The 20,362-nt window shown below is 39.8% G+C and overlaps 1 protein-coding gene across 4 annotated transcripts in view; it reads left to right on the top strand.

The window, feature by feature from the left end:
- The window catches only part of Zmym4 (zinc finger MYM-type containing 4), a 106,010-nt gene that overhangs the window by 79,274 nt on the left and 6,374 nt on the right, over positions 1 to 20,362 (top strand). For all 4 annotated transcript variants that reach the window (XM_028885405.2, XM_028885404.2, XM_028885407.2 and 1 more), the window contains 3 exons: positions 3,903 to 4,054; positions 13,803 to 13,914; positions 15,246 to 15,494. In XM_028885405.2, coding sequence (XP_028741238.1) covers positions 3,903 to 4,054; positions 13,803 to 13,914; positions 15,246 to 15,494 — 513 coding nt within the window. The remainder of the gene's footprint in view (positions 1 to 3,902; positions 4,055 to 13,802; positions 13,915 to 15,245; positions 15,495 to 20,362) is intronic.

Raw genomic sequence — 20,362 nt, 5'->3', positions numbered from 1 at the left:
AGCCAGAGCAACAAGTGCTTGTGTCTGCCAAGCATCTCCCCAACCCCAAGGTCCAGATGCCTTTTAATGTATGTTACATTTCACTCTCATCATTTTGGAGTCAAAGAATTCAAACGCAACAGTGTAGTTTTAGACTTTCATAAGGTTTCCCTGTTGTGATATGCTAGTATAGATTAATTTTAGTTTTGTATTTTTTTTTGTTACTTTGTGTTTTATATTTATAGAATCATTATGGATGAAGTGAGTATGTTTGTTGTAACTTTTTCTTTTAATAAAGAGAGTTTAATTTGGGGGCTTACCATATCAGAGGATTAGAGTCCATGACCATCACAGTAGGCAGCAGGCTGGCATGAGCAGTAGCAGAGAGCTTACATCATGAGAATACCACAGAGAGAGCTAACTGAAAATGGCAGGAGTGTTTTGAATGCCTGCCCCAAGTGACACACCTTGATTTACCTCACCTCCTAATGCTTCCCAAATAGTACCACCAAATGGGAACCAAGCAAATATATAAGCCATTTGTACCTAGACTTTTCATGCCTTGCCCACAGTCAGGACAAATCTTTGTCACCTGCCAGTCCCACAGCCGCTCAGACCCAACCACGTAAACACAGAGACTTATATTGCTTACAAACTGTATGGCCATGGCAGGTTTCTTGCTAACTGTTCTTATAGCTTAATATAATCCATTTCCATAAATCTATATCTTGCTACGTGGCTCGTGGCTTACCGGCATCTTTTCATGTTGCTTGTCAGGGTGGTAACTGGCTGTGACTCCTTCTGCCTTCCTGTTCTTTCTTTTCTCCTCTCTGTTAGTCCCGCCTATACTTCGTGCCTAGCCACTGGCCAATCAGTGTTTTATTTATTGACCAATCAGAGTAATTTGACATACAGACCATCCCACAGCAGCCATTCTCATTCATTCCACTCCCTGGTCCCCATAGGCTTATAGCCATAGCATAATGCAAAGTGTATTCAGTCTAATACTGTTTCAAAGTCCAAAGTCTTCTGAGACTCAAGGCAATCTCTTAGCTGTAACCTGTAAAATCAAAAAGCAGATTATGTACTTCTAATGTGCATTGACACAGAGTATTCATTAATGTTCCCAAAAAGGAGGAAAGGAGGCACAGTGAGTAAGTTTTGGACCAAAGCAAGACCAAAACTCATCAGGGCAAACTCTTAATCCTCTAGTTCTGTGTCTGATGTCAGAGGTTTTTTTAGATGGTTCTGAGCTGGTTTCATTCCCTGTCTGTAGCTATCCTTGGTAGCTATCTCATGGCTCTGGCATCTCGAATATTTGGGGCTATCCAGTGCAATCCAATCCAACCTTTACTTTCACAGTTTCACAAAATGGTCTTTCTAGTTCTGCAGGAAGGGACTCCACTGCTACATGCCTCTAAAGACAAAACCACATGGGCAACATTGCCAGGTCCTGTTGCCTGCATGGGATAGAGCATGGCCCCCTTGAATCATATTTGCATAAGCTTTCATTTATTGCTAATTTATTTATTGGTTTTGGTTTTGGTTTGAGATTTTCCTGCTGTACCTTCTCTTTTACAAGTGAGTAACTATATCAGGTTTTGTCTTTTGTTGCTAGTAATCTGTTTGCTGGTCTTGGAGTACACGAATTCTCATCAGAACAGATGTTGCTGCTCTGTGTTGTGATGACTCACAGTCCCTACAGATATAAGTGCTATCTTGATGCTCCTAAGGTTCTATGAATACCCTCCTGTTTGCAGGTTGTGCCTGCAACCATTCCCCTGTTGAATAGCCGTCTTTATTGAAGGAACAAAGAGAGCCGATGCAGTGCCTGGTACAGTTCCTGTGTCTTCAGCTATTTGTAGGCAAAGGCAGGAGGATTATTTGAGCTTACAACTTCAGTACCAGTCTTGGCAACTTAGTAAAACCCCAACTTAAAAAAAAAATGTGAGTGGAGAATGGTAGGAGTCAAAGTAGACTGGTAGCTGAACAGTGGTGGCTCATACCTTTAATTCCAGCACTTGGGAGACAGAGGCAGACAGATCTCTGAGTTTAAGGCCTACAGAACGAGTTTTAGGACAGCCAGTACTAGACAGAGAAACCCTGTCTTGAAAAATAAACACCCCCCACAAAACAACAACAACAACAACAACAAAAGAATAAAAGTAGACTGGAAGTATTGTTTTAGATTACCAAGTCTCAGTGTGGTAGTTACAGGAGCTGCCCGGCCTTTTCTACTTCTCGTTTGTCCACAGAATACTACAGAATGTCTGTTACTTAGCAGACAGTATGATGAATGCAGGAGTAAAAAGATCAAGAATGGTCCCAGGATTCTTCTCCCTTTGCCTTGTGAAGAACCAGTACAGAGGAATCCCAGGTGTATCTTGGGAAAATGTAAGACTGTTGAAATGCAGAAGAGCAGAGATGAAAAGGTTCATAATCCAAAACACAGATCAGCACATTCCAGTAGGATCTGGACAAACAGGGGGACTCTCCTGCTGGAATTGTAGCTTTTCATTTTCTTCAAAATCTTAGTATGACACACGAAACTCACTGTAGTTCACCTTGATTTGTTCTTTCTTTCTTCATGTTCCCCAGTTTCTCTGAATCGTTTTGTTTAGTGGCTAGGAACAGCAGTACTGTATCCTAACATAGTATTTTATGGCATTTGAAATGTCCTATAGTAAGTTCTGAGAAAAAGAAAGGTAAGCAGCATTTATTTTGCGGCTCTTCCCAGGCCGTTAATATACCAGCCGGCTTTTAGCCCTGGGAGGTCTTTGAATTCTTCAGTATTGTGTTTTCCAAATTGTGTTTATCACATCTTAGAAACCCAGTTTTCGGGGGCTGGAGAGATGGCTCAAGAGCACTGTTGTTCTTCCAGAGGTTCTGAGTTCAATTCCCAGCATCCACATTGTGGCTCACAACCATCTGTAATGAGATCTGGTGCCCTCTTCTGGACTGCAGGCAGAACACTGTATACATAATAAATAAATCAAAGAAATGCTTTAAAAAGAAAAGAAAAGAAACCCAGTTTTCTCCAATTTCCACATTAGTGGGTTTTGTTTTGAGATAAGATTTCATATGTCTGAAGCTGACCTTGAAGTTCTATAGTTAGCAAGGTTGTCCTCAAACTCCTGATCTGCCTGTGCTCCTAAACCTGGGATTACAGACATGTGCCACCATGTCAGTTTATTTGGTGCTTGCAGTTGAAGCAGGCCTTGTGCATACTGCAGACACTCTGCCTGCTGCTGCATTACAGCTAGTCTAGGGCTAATATTTATGAAATGGTCTCTGGGAAATCTCTTGCATCTTCAGGTTTGATTTCTTTGCTGGTCTGCCTTTTTAATCTTCATTTCTTGTGGTCTGGCCATAGGATTGCTTCCTCCAGACTCTTCCCTATTAGATCTCATTCATTTTTTCATTCAGAGAAGGTTCTCACTAGGTAGCCTTGGCTGTCTTGTCCTTTGTCACATAGACTAGGCTGCCCTCGAATTCAAAAGAGATCTACCTGCTGCTGCCTCCCAAGTGCTGGAATTAAAGGCATACACCACTTCTTTTGTTTACTTTCATAGAGTCCTAGTTAAACAAAACTTATGTCATAGTACCTATTGCACTACATGCAGTAAACTATCTTTATTTCTCTATTTGAAAAAAAATCTTTTAGGTCAGGATCTGTTATTTGACTGCTTGGTTGATTTTGAGACAGGGCTTTTTTGTGTGGCCTAGGCTAGCCTGGATCTCAGATCTTCCTGCCTCAGCTTCTTGAGTACTGGGATTACAGGTGTGTGCTGTCATGCTTGTTTTCAATGACTTTGTGATCCAGTCCAGTGTTTGGGTCACAGTGGTACCGGTGTGGATTCAGTGAACACTGGTGTTGCTGCATTCTGTGAGTTACTGTTTCATATGTGTTCTTCCTTTCCCAGTCCGCTCTATGAAGCTGAAGGAAGATATTCTGTCCTGCACTTTCGCTGAGTTGAGTTTGGGATTATGCCAGTTTATCCAAGAGGTGCGGAGACCAAATGGTGAAAAATATGACCCAGACAGTATCTTATACTTGTGCCTTGGAATTCAGCAGGTATCAATTTCAATAACATAAATTTGATTGTGGTTTTCATCATCTGAGATAACTTGGGACTTGTTGAAAATTAATGTATACTGTCATTTGTTGTCTTAAACTTTTTTTAGTGAGCAGCTGTCTTACACACCCTTTGTAAACTAAACTGGGACTATTGGTAGAATATAAACATGGGGGCGGGGCTCATGTACTTTTTAGTTAAATGAACAAAAAGGGCATAAAAAGCAGTCTACCTAGAAGCAACTAAGGTTTTTCGAGACAGGGCTTCTCTGTGAAGTTTTGGAGCCTGTCCTGGATCTCGCTCTGTCACCAGGCTGGCCTCCAACTCACAAAGATCTACTTGGCTCTGCCTCCTGAGTGCTGGGATTAAAGACGAGCACTACTGTCGCCCAGCAACCAAAACATTTTTATGGCTTTTAGGAACTGAACTCAGTTCTCCAGGCTTGCAGGGCAAACACCTTATTGACTGAGCCATCTCCTCATGTGTAAATGTTTTATTTCCACTTTTAAAGTACAAAGTAAAATAATAGATACACAAGTACTTACATTTACAAAGATTTGTTCATAAGTTCATAAAAGTGCTATGATATGAGAATTCTAGTAACTGGAGGCAATGCACACTTTCTACAGCAATTTGTGTATAGTATTTAGGAATGTTTCCCCCTCCCCCCAACTTTTGTTTAGTATCTCTTCAGCATTTGTATCTGGCTAGGACTTGTTTGGTTCATGCCTCTATAATCCTAGTACTGAGGTTGCTGAAGCAGAAGAATTACAAGTTTGGGGACAGTTACATAGTCATAAGTCAGAAATCAGGGCTGGAGAGATGGCTCAGCCCTTAAAGGCTAGGCTCACAACCAAAAATAAGTCAGAACTCATTCATCACAGTTGAAGTTCTGACAAGTTTGTAAAGTTACTGGGTATAGTTCATGCTCACCAAATGTGAGAGCTAAGTCAATAGTGAGTAATAATATTAGGATGAGGCAGGATGACTGCAAGTTCAGGGACAGCCTAGGTTACATAGTGAGACCTCTATGTATCTATCTCAAAAAAATAGTAATGCTTAGTGACACATGAATATATTAAGTCTTTCAATAAATGAAAGTATAAATTGTGTTTATTACTGTATAATGATAGTGATATGAATTCATAATAAGATGAAATAAAAAATGTGGGCAATGGTTATTGTCTCTGGGTAGTATTAGTATGACTGTTCTTAAACAAGGTGGGATTTTCTGTTTGTTGTTTTGTTTTGCTTTTACTCACAAAAGTAAGTGCCATGGTCAGTGGCACACACCTATCATCCCAGCACTCAGGAGTCAGAGGCAAGAAGATATCTGTGAGTCCAGGACTGCCAGGATTACATAAAATGCCCTGTCTCAAAAAAAATAAAACAAAACAAAGTAACTTGTGGTCTGGAGAAATGACTCAGCAGTTAAGAAGGCTGGCTGCTCTTCAAAGGACCTGCGTTTGATTCCTAATACCCACATGTCTTTCACCAAGTGCATGCCTTGTGCATTCAGAGATTACAGGAAGGGGTCAGATAAATTCTCTGGAACTGGAGTTGTAGACAGTTGTGAGCTGCTATTTAGATGCTGGGAACGTAATCCATGTCTTGCAAGACTATCACGTGTTCTTAATTGCTGAACCAATATCTCTAGCTCCTTGTTAATATTTTTGCTTTGCTTTGCTTAGCTTTGCTTCGCTTTGCTTTGCTGTGTGTGTCTGTGCCCCTCTCTGTCTGTCTGAGGGACAAAGGAGAGAAGTACATATGTGTACATGTGTGTGTGTTTGTGTGTGTGGGGGTGCACATTCATGTCCTGGATGTCAAGTATCTCTGCTTCATTCCCTTGGGGCAGCTTATCTCACTGAATCTGAAGCATGCTGTTTCAGTTAGACTGACTTGTCAAATTTCAGATGCCTGTCTCCACACTCCAGTGCTGGGGTTTCAGGCCCATCTGGCTGTGCATAGCTTATATTTGGGTGCTGGGGATTCAAACTCAGGTCCCTACACTTGTACAGCAAGTGTTCTTATCCACTGAGCCATCTCAACAGCTCTGTTTTGCACAGTTTTTATTTAGTAGAGTGGGGTCCATACAACATACAACTTGCAACTTATTTCTTTCAGTGAAGGATACCCTCTAGATTAGTGTGAGCTGAGCTCTTTTTTTCCTCCCTCCCTTCCCCTTTCTTTCTCTCCCTCCTCTCCCTCTCTCCTTCTCTCCCTCTCCCCCCCTCAAGAAAGCAGAGAGGATCATGGGAAGTTGGAGGCTAGCTGGTTTATGTATCTAGCTTAATCCTGCTAGGGTTGTAGAGACCAAACTCAGGTATTGCTTGTGCAGAAGAGTGCTTTATAAACAGCCACCTCATTCCCCTAAATTTATTTTTTTATACATGAAAACATAAAAGAACATATATTAGTGGAGCATCATGTAATATTTTGATACAAATTCATATTGTAGATCAAATTAACTCTCTCTTCAACCATTCATCATTTCCTTGTGGTACAAACATTAAATCCTTTCTTTCCTCCCCTTTAAAATATATTCATTCATTTTGAGGCAGGCAGACCATGGTGCACTTTGTAGAGATCAGAGGACATCTTGTGGGAATCTGTTCTCTCTGTGTATTGTGGTTTCTGGGGATTAAACTCAGGCTACTGAGTTTGACAGCTAGTGTTTTCATGCCTGAGCCATCTTTCTGGCTTTTTTTTTTCCCATCTTTTGAAATGTACAGCACATTACTATTATCTGTAGTCCCTCTTCTGTGTTAATAATACTCCAGAACATCTTGCTTCTAAGTAGCTGCATATCCATAGTTTAAAAGTTTTAGATACTACATGTAAAGCATGTAAAAAAAATTTCGATCATTTTGTGTTTATCTTTCTGTACTGAGCATATTTCAGTTAGCATAATATTTTTCAAGCCTGTCCATGTAATATACTTAAAATGACAGAATACCCTTTAAAAAAAGGGCTGATAATATTGCTTTTATATAGTTAGCATGTTTTCATCTCATCTGTTTATGGGTACCATATTAGTTAACTTTTCTTATCACTTGGACAACATCCCTGGCAGCAGTACCTTTGCAGGGTGTATTTCAGCATAGTTCAGAGAACATAGTCTATTGGGATGGATAAAATGCAGTGTGGGAGCTTATAGCTTGTTCTTATCATGACCACATAGACAGCTTGGGCCTTTAAGCTGGGCTAGGCTGTTAGCATCAAAAGGTCTGTCCCTAATGACCTATCTGCCTGGTAGGCCCCACGTCCCAAGGTGTTCCACAGCCTCCCCAAACAGTTAGCTGTTGACCATGTTTTCAAGCGCACAAGCATAGGAGAACATTTCACATTCAAATCTAGCAGACACTGGTTGACTTCATAATTTGGTTGCTGTGGGTAATGCTGGAATGAACCTAGAATACTAGCAATAGGCTGAAGAGAGAGGGCTCAGTCCTGAAAGTGTATGCTGCATGAGCATAAGAACCTGAGTTGAGAGTCTCAGAAACTTCGGAAAAAGCTGGCATGGGGCTGTCTACCTGTAATCCCAGTGCTGGGGTGGCCTGCCCCAAAAAAAAAAAAAAAAAAAAAAAAAATCAGCCATCTTCAGTTTCCATGAAAGTTTTCACAAATAAATTAAATGAGGAAACTTACCTGTGGTGATATTTTGTTTGTACTCTTACAAATTTGCCTGACGATCAGAGAGACAAAGGAACAAGCCACTACCAAATCCTCAGACTGAAAGGGAGGCAAGATCCTGTCTCCATGAATCCTCAGACTAAATTGCCTCTGAGCCCTCAACTGAAGGGGCCCCAAACTCCTCTCTCCTCCTCCCTTGTATTCCTTTCTCTCTGCCCAGCCATATCACTTTCTCTCTCAACCTTTCTAGTGCTGGGATTAAAGGTATGTGACTCTCAAGTACTGGGCTTAAAGGTGTGTGCCACCACTGCCTGTCTCTGTTTCTGTTTTAGACTGGATTAATCTCATGTAGTGCAGGGTGGCTTTGAACTTTCAGGGATCCAAATGGATCTGTGCCTCCTGAGTTCTAGGATTAAAGGTGTGTGCCACCACTGTACCTCTATGTTTAATCTAGTGGCTGGCTTTGTCCTCTGATCTTCATACAAATTTTATTTGTTAGAGTACAAACAAACTATCACCACACTTACCCAATATTGTCCTTGGCCTGCATGTGTTTGTGTGAACACAAACACATGCATGTTTCCCTCCTGTATATTATGAGGATTTTTTTTTTATTAATGTGTATGAGTATTTTACATCTTGTGTGTGCCTGGTGCCCATGGAGGCCAAAAGAAGGCATCTGATCCCTGATCAGAGTTACAGGTAGTTGTGAACTGTCATGTGGGTGTTGGGAGTTGAACCTGGGTCCTCTTTTGAGAGCTTAACCACTGAGCCCTCTCTTCAGCCTTTATAATGAGATTCTGAGAATACTCATTAGATAGTGACTTATGGCCTTGCTAGCAGGAGTCATCCTCATTTCTTTTGTACTACTATTCTTTAATTTTTCTAATGAGTTTGCTTTGTGGCTTCCATGTCCATTTTCCCAGTTTTTGTTCTTTTCCTTGTTTCATATCTTTTAGGCTGGCCTGTAACTCACTATGTAGTTGAGGATGACATTAACTCCTTCTCCTTCTGCCTACTCAAGATTGTAGCCATATATTTGCCCACACCTCTAATTCCAGCACTTGGGAGGCAGAAGAAAGTGGATTTCTGTGAGTTTGATGCTACCCTGGTCTACATTGTGCGTTACAGGCCACCCTGAACTATATAAAGAGACCTTGTCCTCCATACTCTCAAAAAATACTTTGAAATTCCATATGAACTTTAAAATTGGCTTTTCCATTTCTGCTCCTCCTCCAATATGGCCATTTTGATTAGATAAAAGGTTGTGTTGCATGCACAGATTATTTGGACAATATTGTTGTCTGGCCAAATCAAGTCTTGTATCTGCCCATTTACCTAGGTCTTCTATAATTTTCACATTCTGTTGCAGCTTGTAGTTGGATTTAAGTCTTCCTTAGGTTTTTGGTTTTTTTTTTATTTTTTTATTTTTAGTTGTATATATATGTATTCATCTAAGGATGGGCTTGTGCCTTTGAGTTTAATGCCCATGAAGGCCAGAAGAGCGCATTGGAGATTACTGGAGCTTTAATTACAGAAGGTTGCAATATCCATGTATATATCTTCTTTCCCCTTTCTTTCAGCGGAAGGAAAGGGGCTGGGTACCAAACCAAACTCAGTCTTTTTTAAGAGCATTGTATGCTCTTAACTGCTGAGCTATTCTGTAGTCCAAGTATTTTATTCTTCATGATATTATTTTTGTAAGATTTATTTATTTATTTTTTGTGTGAGTGCTCTATCTACATGTATACCTGCCCACTAGAAGAGGGCATCAGATCCCACTATAGATGGATGTGAGCAACCATGTGGTTGCCGGTAACTGAACTCAGGACCTCTGGAAGAGCAGTTGGTGCTCTTACCTGCAGAGCCATCTCTCCAGCCTCTCTTTATGATATTACTATCAATGGACCTGGTTTTTTGTTTGTTTTTTAACTTCCTGTTTGGATTGTTTGGTGCTATTTCAGAGAAATGGGGCTGTGTTTCTTCCCACTACTTGCTGTGCTTACGTGTTAGCTCTAACTAGTTTGCCGTGAGTGCGTATATGTGTCCTGTCATCTGCAAGTAGGATAACATTTGACTTCATTTCCTCTGTGAATGGTTTCTATTTTCCTCCGGCATACTTCTAGTTAGGGCTTTCAGTACAGTGCTGAATAGGAGTGGTAGGCAGTATTACCCAGATGAAGAAATCTGTAAAACCATGCATTTTACTTTTATTAATGTATTTAAAAGTTTGTATTTCTTAAGGTTAAAGTATTTTACATCTTACTAGTAGTTGACTTTGTTAGCTAAATTTAAGTAGTCTTATCTATCTTCTGTGGTAATAATTTTGTTTGTGCTCTAACAGTAAAGCATCCCCGGAGATCAGAGTCAGGAGCTAGCCACTAGAGGACAGGCAGTGTTGGCAAGCACCTTTAAATCCCAGCACTTGGGATCTCATGCCTTTGATCCCAGTACTTGGAAGGAGAAAACAGAAAGTGATATGACTGGGTGGAGAGAAGAATGATAAAGTGGGGTGGAGACAGGAGCTCAGTCCTTTTCATTCTGAGGATTCCTAGAGGTAAGAAGTCTTTCTAGTGGCTGGCTGCTCTGCTTCTCTGATCTTTCAGCTTTCACCCTGACAGCTGACTCCGTAGTTTTATTAAGACCAATTAGGATTTGGGCTACATCTGATACCCAATGTGTATTTTCTCTAATTTTGCCAAATGCAAACGGATTAGATAGTGTTACTGTAATTCTTTCTTAATAACTTTTTGTTGTATATAGTTTTACTATATTAGGGTTAAAAACCTTCCTTTCTAATTAGACTAAAAGGGGGAAATGCTGTGGAACAATATTTTTCTACTCTGTGAATTACTCTCATTGGTTAATAAAAAGTTGACAGGCCGCTAGGCAATAGTGGTGCACTCCTTTAAACTCAGGAAGCAGAGGCAGGCAGATCTCTAAGTTCAAGGCCAGCCTGGTCTACAGTGTAGCTAGAGTTTTCCTGCCTTGCCCACAGGCAGGACAAATCCTGTCACCCGCCAGTCCCACAGCCACTCAGACCCAACCAAGTAAACACAGAGACTTGTATTGCATATAAACTGTATGGCCGTGGCAGGCTTCTTGCTAACTGTTCTTTTATCTTAAATTAACCCATTTTTATATATCTATACCTTGCCACGTGGCTGGTGGCTTACCGGCGTCTTTACATGCTGCTTGTCCTGGCTGTGGCTCCAGTGTCTCTCCCTTCAGCCTTCCGCTTCCCAGAAATCTCTCTCCTTGTCCCACCTACTTCCTGCCTGGTCACTGGCCATCAGTGTTTTATTTATATAGAGCAATATCCACAGCACTGCAGAGTGAGTTCCAGAACAGCCAGGGCTACACAGAGAAACCTTGTCTCAAACCACCTCCACCCTACCCACCCCCCAATCATTTTAGCTGGGTGATGGTGGCACACCCCTTTAATCCCAGCACTTGTGAGGCAGAGCCAGTCAGATCCCTGTGAGTTTGAGGCTAGGCCTGGTCTACAGAGCAAGATCTAGTTCAGGCACCAGAACTATACAGAGAACTCTGTCTCAACCCCCCCCCCCAAACTAAAACCCTGACAGGCCAGTAACTGGTCAGAAAATTAGGCTGGAAAGCCAAACTAAGAATGCTGGCAAGAGGAAGGGCAGAGTCAGGAGTCACCAGGTGAGGAAGCAGAGGAAGCAAGATGAGAATGTTGTACTGAGAAAAGGTACCAAGCCATGTGGCTAAACATAGATAAGAATTTTGGGTTAATTTAAGTGTAAGCTAGTTAGTAATAAGCCTGAGCTACTGGCTGAGCATTTATAATTAATATAAGCCTCTGAGTGGTTATTTAGGAACTGTTGGGTGGGAAAGAAATGTCTGATACAATCTTCTATATGTTAAACGTCAGAAAATGACTTTGTTAAAAGAAGATAAATGGGCTAAGGGATGAGTTCAATGGTCAGTGTGCTTGCCTTGCATCTTGCATGTACATGGCATGGGTTCAGTTTCTAACACTGTGGGGGGGAGGAGAAAAAATATTAATAACCAATCAGGCAAGTTAATAGCTTAAAAGGCCAATTCAAATTTGTATTGAAATGATGGATACTTGTTAATGACTGAGATAAATATAAATGGGAATAATTTTCTGTAGCTTATACACAGCCAGTTGTAATAGATATGAGAAAAACCTTAAAAGTATTGAATGCACAGGCTCTAGAGATGGCTCAGTAAGTCTTCCTGTTGTTTCGGAGGGCCTGACTTCGGTTCCCAGCACTTACTTAAGGTAGTTCACAACAGCCTATGACTCCAGCTCTAGGGGAAGCAATACCCACTTTTGGCTTGTGTGGACACTTGCAATCACATGTGCACATATGTATACAAACACATAAATAAAAATAAAATAAATTCTTAAAAAACTGAACTAAATGTACCTTGTATTATTCTATAATCATTTATTATATTTTGTCTTGTGTTATCCAAACGTTTCTTTCTTTTGTGTTTGTGTTTTCGGTTTTTTTGTTTTGTTTTTGTTGTTGTTTTTCAAGACAGGGTTTCTCTGTGTTGCTTTGGTACTTGTCCTGGATATCGCTCTTTAGACCAGGCTGACCTCAAACTCACAGAGATCCGTCTGGCTCTGCCTCCTAAGTTCTGGGATTAAAGGCGTGCGCTGCTGCTGCTGCCGCCGCCGCCGCCGCCGCCACCACCACCACCACCCAGCTTCTTTATTTCTTATTCTGTGATATTGTTAATGTTTGCCCCTCTCAGGCTGGGTTTACTGGCACCACCTTTAATTTCAGCACTGGGAGGCAGGTAGAGCTCTGTACGTTCCACTGTAGTTTGCATAGTGAGCTACAGGATAGCCAAGGTCATATAGAGAGACCCTTTTGCTGTCCATCCGTCCCATTCCCCCTCCAAAAAAAATCTTTCAAGGTATGGTCAAATTGGTGAGAGCTGTGGTTGGAAGGTCCCCAGGAAGTTTTTGATGTCGTATTGTTTGTTTTTGTTTTGTTGAAGATTTATTCAGTTTTATTTTATACATATGAGGGGGGTTTGTTTGTTTGTTAGTTTTTTGCTTGTATGTATGACTGTGTACCATGTGCATGTTGTGTGCCCATGGGGGCAGACAGAAGTGTCAGATTCCCTGAAACTGGAGTTAGAGCTGTTAGTCACCATGTGGGTACCAGGTCCTTTGCAAGAACAGACAGCCATCTCTCTAGCTTTGTCCCCCTCCCCCAGCTTTTTTTTTTTTTTTTTTAAAGTGTATGGGTATTTTGCCTACATAGATATCTATGCACCATGTGGTGCCCAGGAAAGACAAAAGAAGGTGTCGGATTCCTTGGAACTGGAGTTACAGGTTGTGAGTCACCACATGAGTGCTAGAAATTGAATACAGGTCCTCTGGAAGATTATCTATCGAGTGCTCTTAACCTCTTGAACCAAATGTCCAGTGTGCGCCCGGCACCTACTGCCCCCAGTAAGCTCATTAATTTGAGTTTGTATTGTTTCAAGAGAAAGTTAGTTTAAGTAGAATGGCAGACAGAAACTTTGTGATCACATTTGCATACAGTGCATGTCAGGAGAGGAGAGTTAGGAAGTATGCATTGATCAGTTTCATCAACAGAGTAAAGGGTTCTTATTTGAAAAATGTACGTATTTATGTGTATTTGTTTTATATGTATTTGTGTGCACCTGAGTGTGTGTATGTGCTCTGTGTTTGTGCATGAGCCAACAGAGATCAGAAGAAAGCATTGGATCTTCAGGCACTGGAGTTACAGATGATTGCAAACTGCTTTGTGGGTTCTGGGAACAGAATCTGGGTCCACTGTAAGAGCAGTAGGTACTCTTACCTGCTGCTCCATATTCTTGTTTGTAGTATGTATTCTGTACCACCCACACTTTTTATAAAGAACTTGACTTTGCAAAGTCAGTGCCAAAAACAGTGACCAGTTTCCATGTAAGAGCTTTGGACTTGAATCCTGGTATTTTAACCTACAATAAAGTGCTTAGAAGCTGTGTAGGATGGACAGGATTACAAAGGCAGACATTAAGGGAAACCATTTCTTACAATGTTTTCTAATCTTGAGCTTTCTTTATACCAGTATGTGTTATTCTTTTATCTTTTAGTACCTGTTTGAAAATGGTAGAATAGATAACATTTTTACGGAGCCCTATTCCAGATTTATGATTGAACTTACCAAGCTCTTGAAAATATGGGAGCCTACAATACTTCCTAATGGTAAGGGAATTGTTTTTAATTATTTTTATGATATATTTTTTTAAATTGCTTTTTAAAATATTTTCATATATTACAATATAATCTGTCTGTCCTGACGTAATAGAGTTGAGCTTTTGAGGAGAAAGTCTTGGAGTTGTTGGTCAGCATTTTAGTAAAATAAACTGAACAGTAACTGTATAAAACTAACATACAGTTTACATAGAGGTACTAACAACTGAAAAAAGTTACATTCAGTTATACTTACGTTTCAAGAAGTGTTTTGTCTGGTAATGTCAGTAAAGGTGCATGCTAGTTGCCACTGGTTTACCCATTTACAGATGATCTTTGTCAGTGTGTGCTAAATATCTGTACTTGTTATTATCTGTGAATTCTTTAATCTGGTATCATTAGAGAAGTCTGTGATTCAGTTAGGCTCTCAGGCTGTGACTGGAGAAGTTAGTGTAATAACTACTGTGTCCTTCATGTTGAGCTCTGGAGCACCTTTGAAGCATTCTGAGCCACATGGTGGTTTGATGAACTTAATGGAGGGGAAGCTCACAACATAGATTTGGAAGTAGTAAAGTCATGTTCATGTTTGATCTCCCAATAATAGAATACAGAAGCAGCAGTAGAGAGGATAGAGGAAAGAGCATTGGGTTAGACCTGAATTTAAGGGGCATGGAGAACAAGGCACAGTGCAGTTCCTTGAGACCTTGCTTCTCATATATATTCCCATCAATCCCAAGGAGCATGGCTGCTAATGCAAGTTAAGGATGAGAGGGAGGGAGGGGCCCACCTGCTCCCCAGTGACTATGGCCAAACACATGGAACTGTCTAATGGTAAGTTTGATGGTCTGGGCAGGAGCCGGTTAACTTCCGGTGATCAAATCTGGCCTGTGTCCTGGTTCTATAGTCTAAGCTAAAAATGTTTTTGCATTTTTTTCCCCCAGAGCTGAGGACCGAACCCAGGGCCTTGCGCTTGCTAGGCAAGCACTCTACCACTGAGCTAAATCCCTAATCCCGGTTTTTCATTTTTAAATGGTTGTAAACTTTAAAGAAAATATTTTGTGGTAGTGAAATTGGAATATGTTTATACATAAAATTGTCTCTGGCTCTTTGCTTTCTTCAACAAAAGAAAATGTTGAAAATATATGGCCTTGTCAGGAAAGATAAACACTGTTTATAGGACAGTCTGTCTAGTTGGAGTCCTCTGGCATCCTCTTCCTGGTGCTGCTTCTCTTTGCCTGTATGAAGAAGAAGTGGGAGAGAGCAATGATCAGTTCTTCTCTTACTCTGTTCATTCTGTGGAATTTGAGAGATCACACTATACTGTCTTCTTTGCATCCTTCTAGGTTACATGTTCTCTCGCATTGAAGAAGAGCATCTGTGGGAATGCAAACAGCTGGGCGCTTATTCGCCAATTGTCCTGTTAAACACCCTCCTGTTTTTCAATACCAAATACTTTCAACTAAAGAATGTTACTGAGCATTTGAAGCTTTCCTTTGCCCATGTGATGAGACGGACCAGGACTCTGAAGTACAGCACCAAGATGACATATCTGAGGTTCTTCCCGCCTTTACAGAAGCAAGAGTCAGAGCCAGGTGGGTTGCTGATAGAAGAGGTTTCGGTTTGAAGTGCTAAGACAGTTATCACAGAGGGTCAGTAGTTCATTTTAGACCTGGAGGGCACACTGCAACTTGCTTTTAACGTTTGAATATTTTTCTCTGTTTTCAAGTAGATTATAAGCTCTCAAAATGAGAGGACTCTTCCTTGTTGTACTTTTATTGTCTTTGAGTTAGAAATTTGATTTAACTTGGTAGAGCCCCTTGATTTAATTGGGTAGATCCCAAATAACCTACATGTAAAACATATCAGAAAACAAGTCACTGATTTACAGCAGTTGCCAGGTAAAGGAAACTTGCTTAGCTTTTAATTAGCTTCTTTTAGTCAGTTCTAAATTACTTAAGGAACTTAGAAGCTGTCCTAAAGCAGACTGCTTTTTATCTCTGGTAGGTTTGCATCAGCAATGGCATTTTCAGTAAGTAGATTATGATCATGTGTTTCAAAAACAGACTAAGTGACTCTTTGTCTTTAATGTCTGAAAAATAATGCTATTCTGCAACTAGAAATTAAACTTCCTGTGTTTGGATTTGGGTATTTTGAACCTTGTCTTAACTATGTAATAGCTCAGGCTATCTTTGACCTCTTTTTTTTTTTTCTTGAGACAGGGTTTCTCTGTGTAGCTTTGCGCCTTTCCTGGAACTCACTTGGTAGCCCAGGCTGGCCTCGAACTCACAAAGATCCGCCTGCCTCTGCCTCCCGAATGCTGGGATTAAAGGTGTGCGCCACCACCACCCGGCAAGGATTGGTTATCTTTATTCTGTACAGCCTGTCCTGTTTCTCCGCATTTGGCCGGCAACTCCACCTTTCTTATTCTCCAAGTCCTCTCTGTTCCCAGAAGTCCACCTAACCTTTTCTTGCCTAGCTAATGACCATTCAGCTTTTTATTAAACCAATCACACTTACACATCTTCACACAGTGTAAAGGAATATTCTGCAACATTTTCCTCTTTTTGTCTAAATAAAAAGGAAAGGTTTTTAACTCTAACATACTAAAACTGTAAATAATAAGAACAATTATCAGTTAAGAATTACATTTACAATGTCCAGAACATTTGTGTTTGGTATATTTGGAGAAAATATTTTATTACTAATCCTATCTTGATGAGTCCAAAGTTTTGTACCTAATTTACCTTCTATCATAATTAAGGAAATCTGTAACTTTAACTGTCTAGTCTTCAACTCTATCCAAGATATAATATTATAGGAAGTTTAAAGCAAGCAACTTCCAAAACTAAGAAACACCAGAGACATTTGGCTGCCTGGACAATCACCCCAAACTTCCTCTGTAACATTAGGGCATCTATCTTCAGCCTATGGGTCTAAAATATCTTACAGACTTTTCTGTGAAGCAGGAATTTTGAAGGACTGGCCTACCTTGTCTCGGCAAAGTTCAGCAGATGCATTATTTTGTGTCCAGTTTGGACAGCATACTGTTAGCAGTCGAGGCAAGGGCAGTTTCTTGCCCAAATGGCTAGCTTTTGCAATAAAGAAAGTGAACTCCATATGGAGGTTCTTCAGTGCCCATCATCTTTTTTTGAAGTAAGTTGGTGCTGCCAAAAGAAGATATGTGTCACTGTCATGAAAAGCCTCAGGTTATTAAAACATCTTAAATGCCATATTCGGTAGGTTATTAAAGTTTTCGAAGACCAACTGTCTGTCTAAAATTTATGTCTGTTTGCCCTTGAAAACATACTTATAACATGACTACAACTACTAACCTGCGTTTTTTTAATCATCCTAAATAGTTTGTAATAATAACTTTCAAGTACTAGAAATCTGCATTACATTCTTAAATGAGCTGAGTAGGTATAATACCTTAAACAAGAGTAGAGTAGAAACATATGTACAGTATGTTTTAACAAAAATAACCTTAAATTTGTATCAATATACAAAATTCCATATCATTGTAAAATATTTGAAACTAGTGGTTATTCAGAAGTAGACTCAACAATCCACCCTTTTATCCCATCATTTCTATATTGTATCCCCTTTTTCCTTTTAGAAAGAGACTCTTGAATCTAATCTCCTTTGTTTAGCTTTCTCCCTGACCATGTCCAATAACAATGTGTAACGAACTCCAACTAAATAATGAAAAACATCCATAACCCATTGATCAACTAAAAATCTCGCACCCCACCTCTTGGGAATGTGGGCTTCTTGGTTTTTGTACTGCTTCCTGCTGTGTGTGGGTGGTGACATCTTTAGGGAACCTGAGAAAATTGAGATAATGGTCAAGTCCTGGGAAAACTAGCCCTCCCATTGTTGTCCATTCTCTGTGCAGTGGGAAAGCACAAGGCTTATCTTTAGTACTGGCTACAATAATCTGTGAGGCTGAACCATCTCATCCAGCAGCCTTGAAGCTGTTCTGATGTGGAACTCGGAGGAAACTGCAACAGGGGCATCTGAGAGGCTGGATCACCTCAGCCACCCATTTTCACCCTTGCTCTGAAAACACACAAACTTTCAAAGGTAGCATACATATGTGCATTAACACAAGTATGGACTGCATGTGGTACATAAGCTAGCTGAAGATAATTTTTTGTTTTATGTCTGAGCAGGTAAAATATACATCACACTCATAGTTTTTTTTTAGTTTAGGTTTATTTATTTATGTCTATAGCCAAGATTTTCAGGGGTCTTCCCCAATCAAACCTGATCTCTATCAACCTTGAATGAATCCACAGCCTTTCATTTTCTGTGGAAACAAAAATACAACCTCTTTCCCAAAGCAATACATTTTCTGACTTCCATTTTCAAGTTGAGGCATTCCTAAACTCTCTGGCGGGTTTAATTCAGCAATGTCTGTTACAATCCAGTGTCTCTTAGCAACTGTTGCTCACTCATCAGCAATCAAAAAATTCAAAATCAACAAGACTCCAAATAAGATCTAGACTCTGTTTATTTTCCATCTTTATGTGGCTTATCCTTTTTATATTACTTTATTCTCTCTTTAAAGACTTTATTATTCATAAACTATTTTTATGACTGTCTATACCCATTTTCTTTTCTTTTTTAAGCCTATGCATTTTTTTTCTTCCAGTTTGTTTATATGGTGTATTGCATTGACAGATTTTTGTATGTTGAACCATCCTTGCCTCCCTGGGATGAAACCTACTTGGTCATGGTGGATAATTTTTTTTTCTTTTTTTATTAATTTATTTATTTTTCTATTATCAACTTGATACAGTATAAGTTCTTATCCTAATAGTGAAATGTTTCACTGAGGCTTGCCCAGTAATTGTGTAAAACCAAAACTTATCATAAGCCACAGTCATCCTAGGGTCCCCCCTGCTATATACATAGCCTCCATGGTTCTGTGGGTTGCAGTCTGATTGTTCTTTGCTTTATATCTAGAATCCACTTATGAGTGAGTACATACCATGTTTGTCCTTCTGGGCTTGGGTTACCTCACTCAGGATGATATTTTCTAGTTCCATCCATTTGCCTGCAAATTTCATGCTGTCATTGTTTTTCTCTGCTGAGTAGTACTCCACACAATGGATTTTTTTTTTTTCAGGTGGATAATTTTTTGATGTGTTCTTGGATTCAGTTTGCCAATATTTTGTTGAGTGTTTTTGCATCAATGTTCATGAGGGAAATTGGTCTGTAATTCTCTTTCTTTGTTGCATCTTTGTGTGGTTTGGGAATCAGGGTAATTGTAGCCTCATAAAAAGAGTTTGTTAATGTTCCTTCTGTTTCTATTGTGTCAAACAATTTTTTTTTTTTTTTTTTTTTTTTTTTTTTTTTTTTTGGTTTTTCAGACAGGTTTTCTTGTGTACTTTGCGCCTTTCTGAACTCACTTGGTAGCCCAGCTGGCCTCGAACTCACGGAGATCCACCTGGCTCTGCCTTCCGAGTGCTGGGATTAAAGGCGTGCGCCACCACCGCCCGGCTGTGTCAAACAATTTGAAGAGTATTGGTATTAGTTCTTTGAAAATCTGGTAGAATTCTGCACTGAAACCATCTGGTCCTGTGCTTTTTTTGGTTGGGAGACTTTTAATGACTGTTTCTATTTCTTTAGGAGTTATTGGTCTATTTAAATAGTTTATCTGGTCTTGATTTAACTTTGGTATGTGGTATATATCCAGAAAATTGTCCATTTCTTTTAGATTTTTCCAATTTTGTGAAGTACAGGTTTTGAAGTATGACCTGATGATTCTCTGGATTTCTTTGTTGTCTATTGTTATGTCTCCTTTTTCATTTCTGATTTTGCTTTTGCCTTGTGGTTAATTTGGCTAGGGGTTTGTCTGTCTTGTTGATTTTTTTTTTTTTCAAAGAACCAACTCTTTGTTTCATTGATTTTTTGTATTGTTCTCTTGTTTTCTATTTCGTTGATTTCAGCCTTCAATTTGATTATTTCCTGGCATCTATTTCTCCTGGGTGAGTTTGTTTCTTTTTGTTCTAGAGCTTTCAGTTGTGCTGTAAAAGTCTTTGGTATGAGATTTCTCCAACTTCTTTGTGTGTGCATTTAGTGCTATAAATTTTCCTCTTAGCACTGCTTTCATAGTGTCCCAGAAGTTTGGGTATGTTGTACTTTCATTTTCATTGAATTCTAGAAAATCTTTAATTTCTTTATTTCTTCCTTGACCCATTGATGTTTCAGGTGGGCATTATTCAGTTTCCATGAGATGGTAGGCTTTCTATAGTTTTTGTTGTTGTTGAAATCTAACTTTAAGGCATGGTGGTCTGATAAGATACAGGAGGTTATTCCAATGTTTTTGTATCTGTTGAGATTTGTTTTGTGATCAAGCATGTGGTCAATTTTTGAGAAGGTTCCATGGGGTGCTGAGAAGAAGGTATATTCTGTTGAGTTAGGCTGGAATGTTCTGTAGATACTTATTAAGTTC

This window comes from Peromyscus leucopus, chromosome 2, assembly GCF_004664715.2.
Source record: "Peromyscus leucopus breed LL Stock chromosome 2, UCI_PerLeu_2.1, whole genome shotgun sequence".
Taxonomy (NCBI): Eukaryota; Metazoa; Chordata; class Mammalia; order Rodentia; family Cricetidae; genus Peromyscus; species Peromyscus leucopus.
The sequence above is the reverse complement of the archived record's forward strand: the minus strand, read 5'-3'. Positions and strand labels throughout refer to the sequence as shown.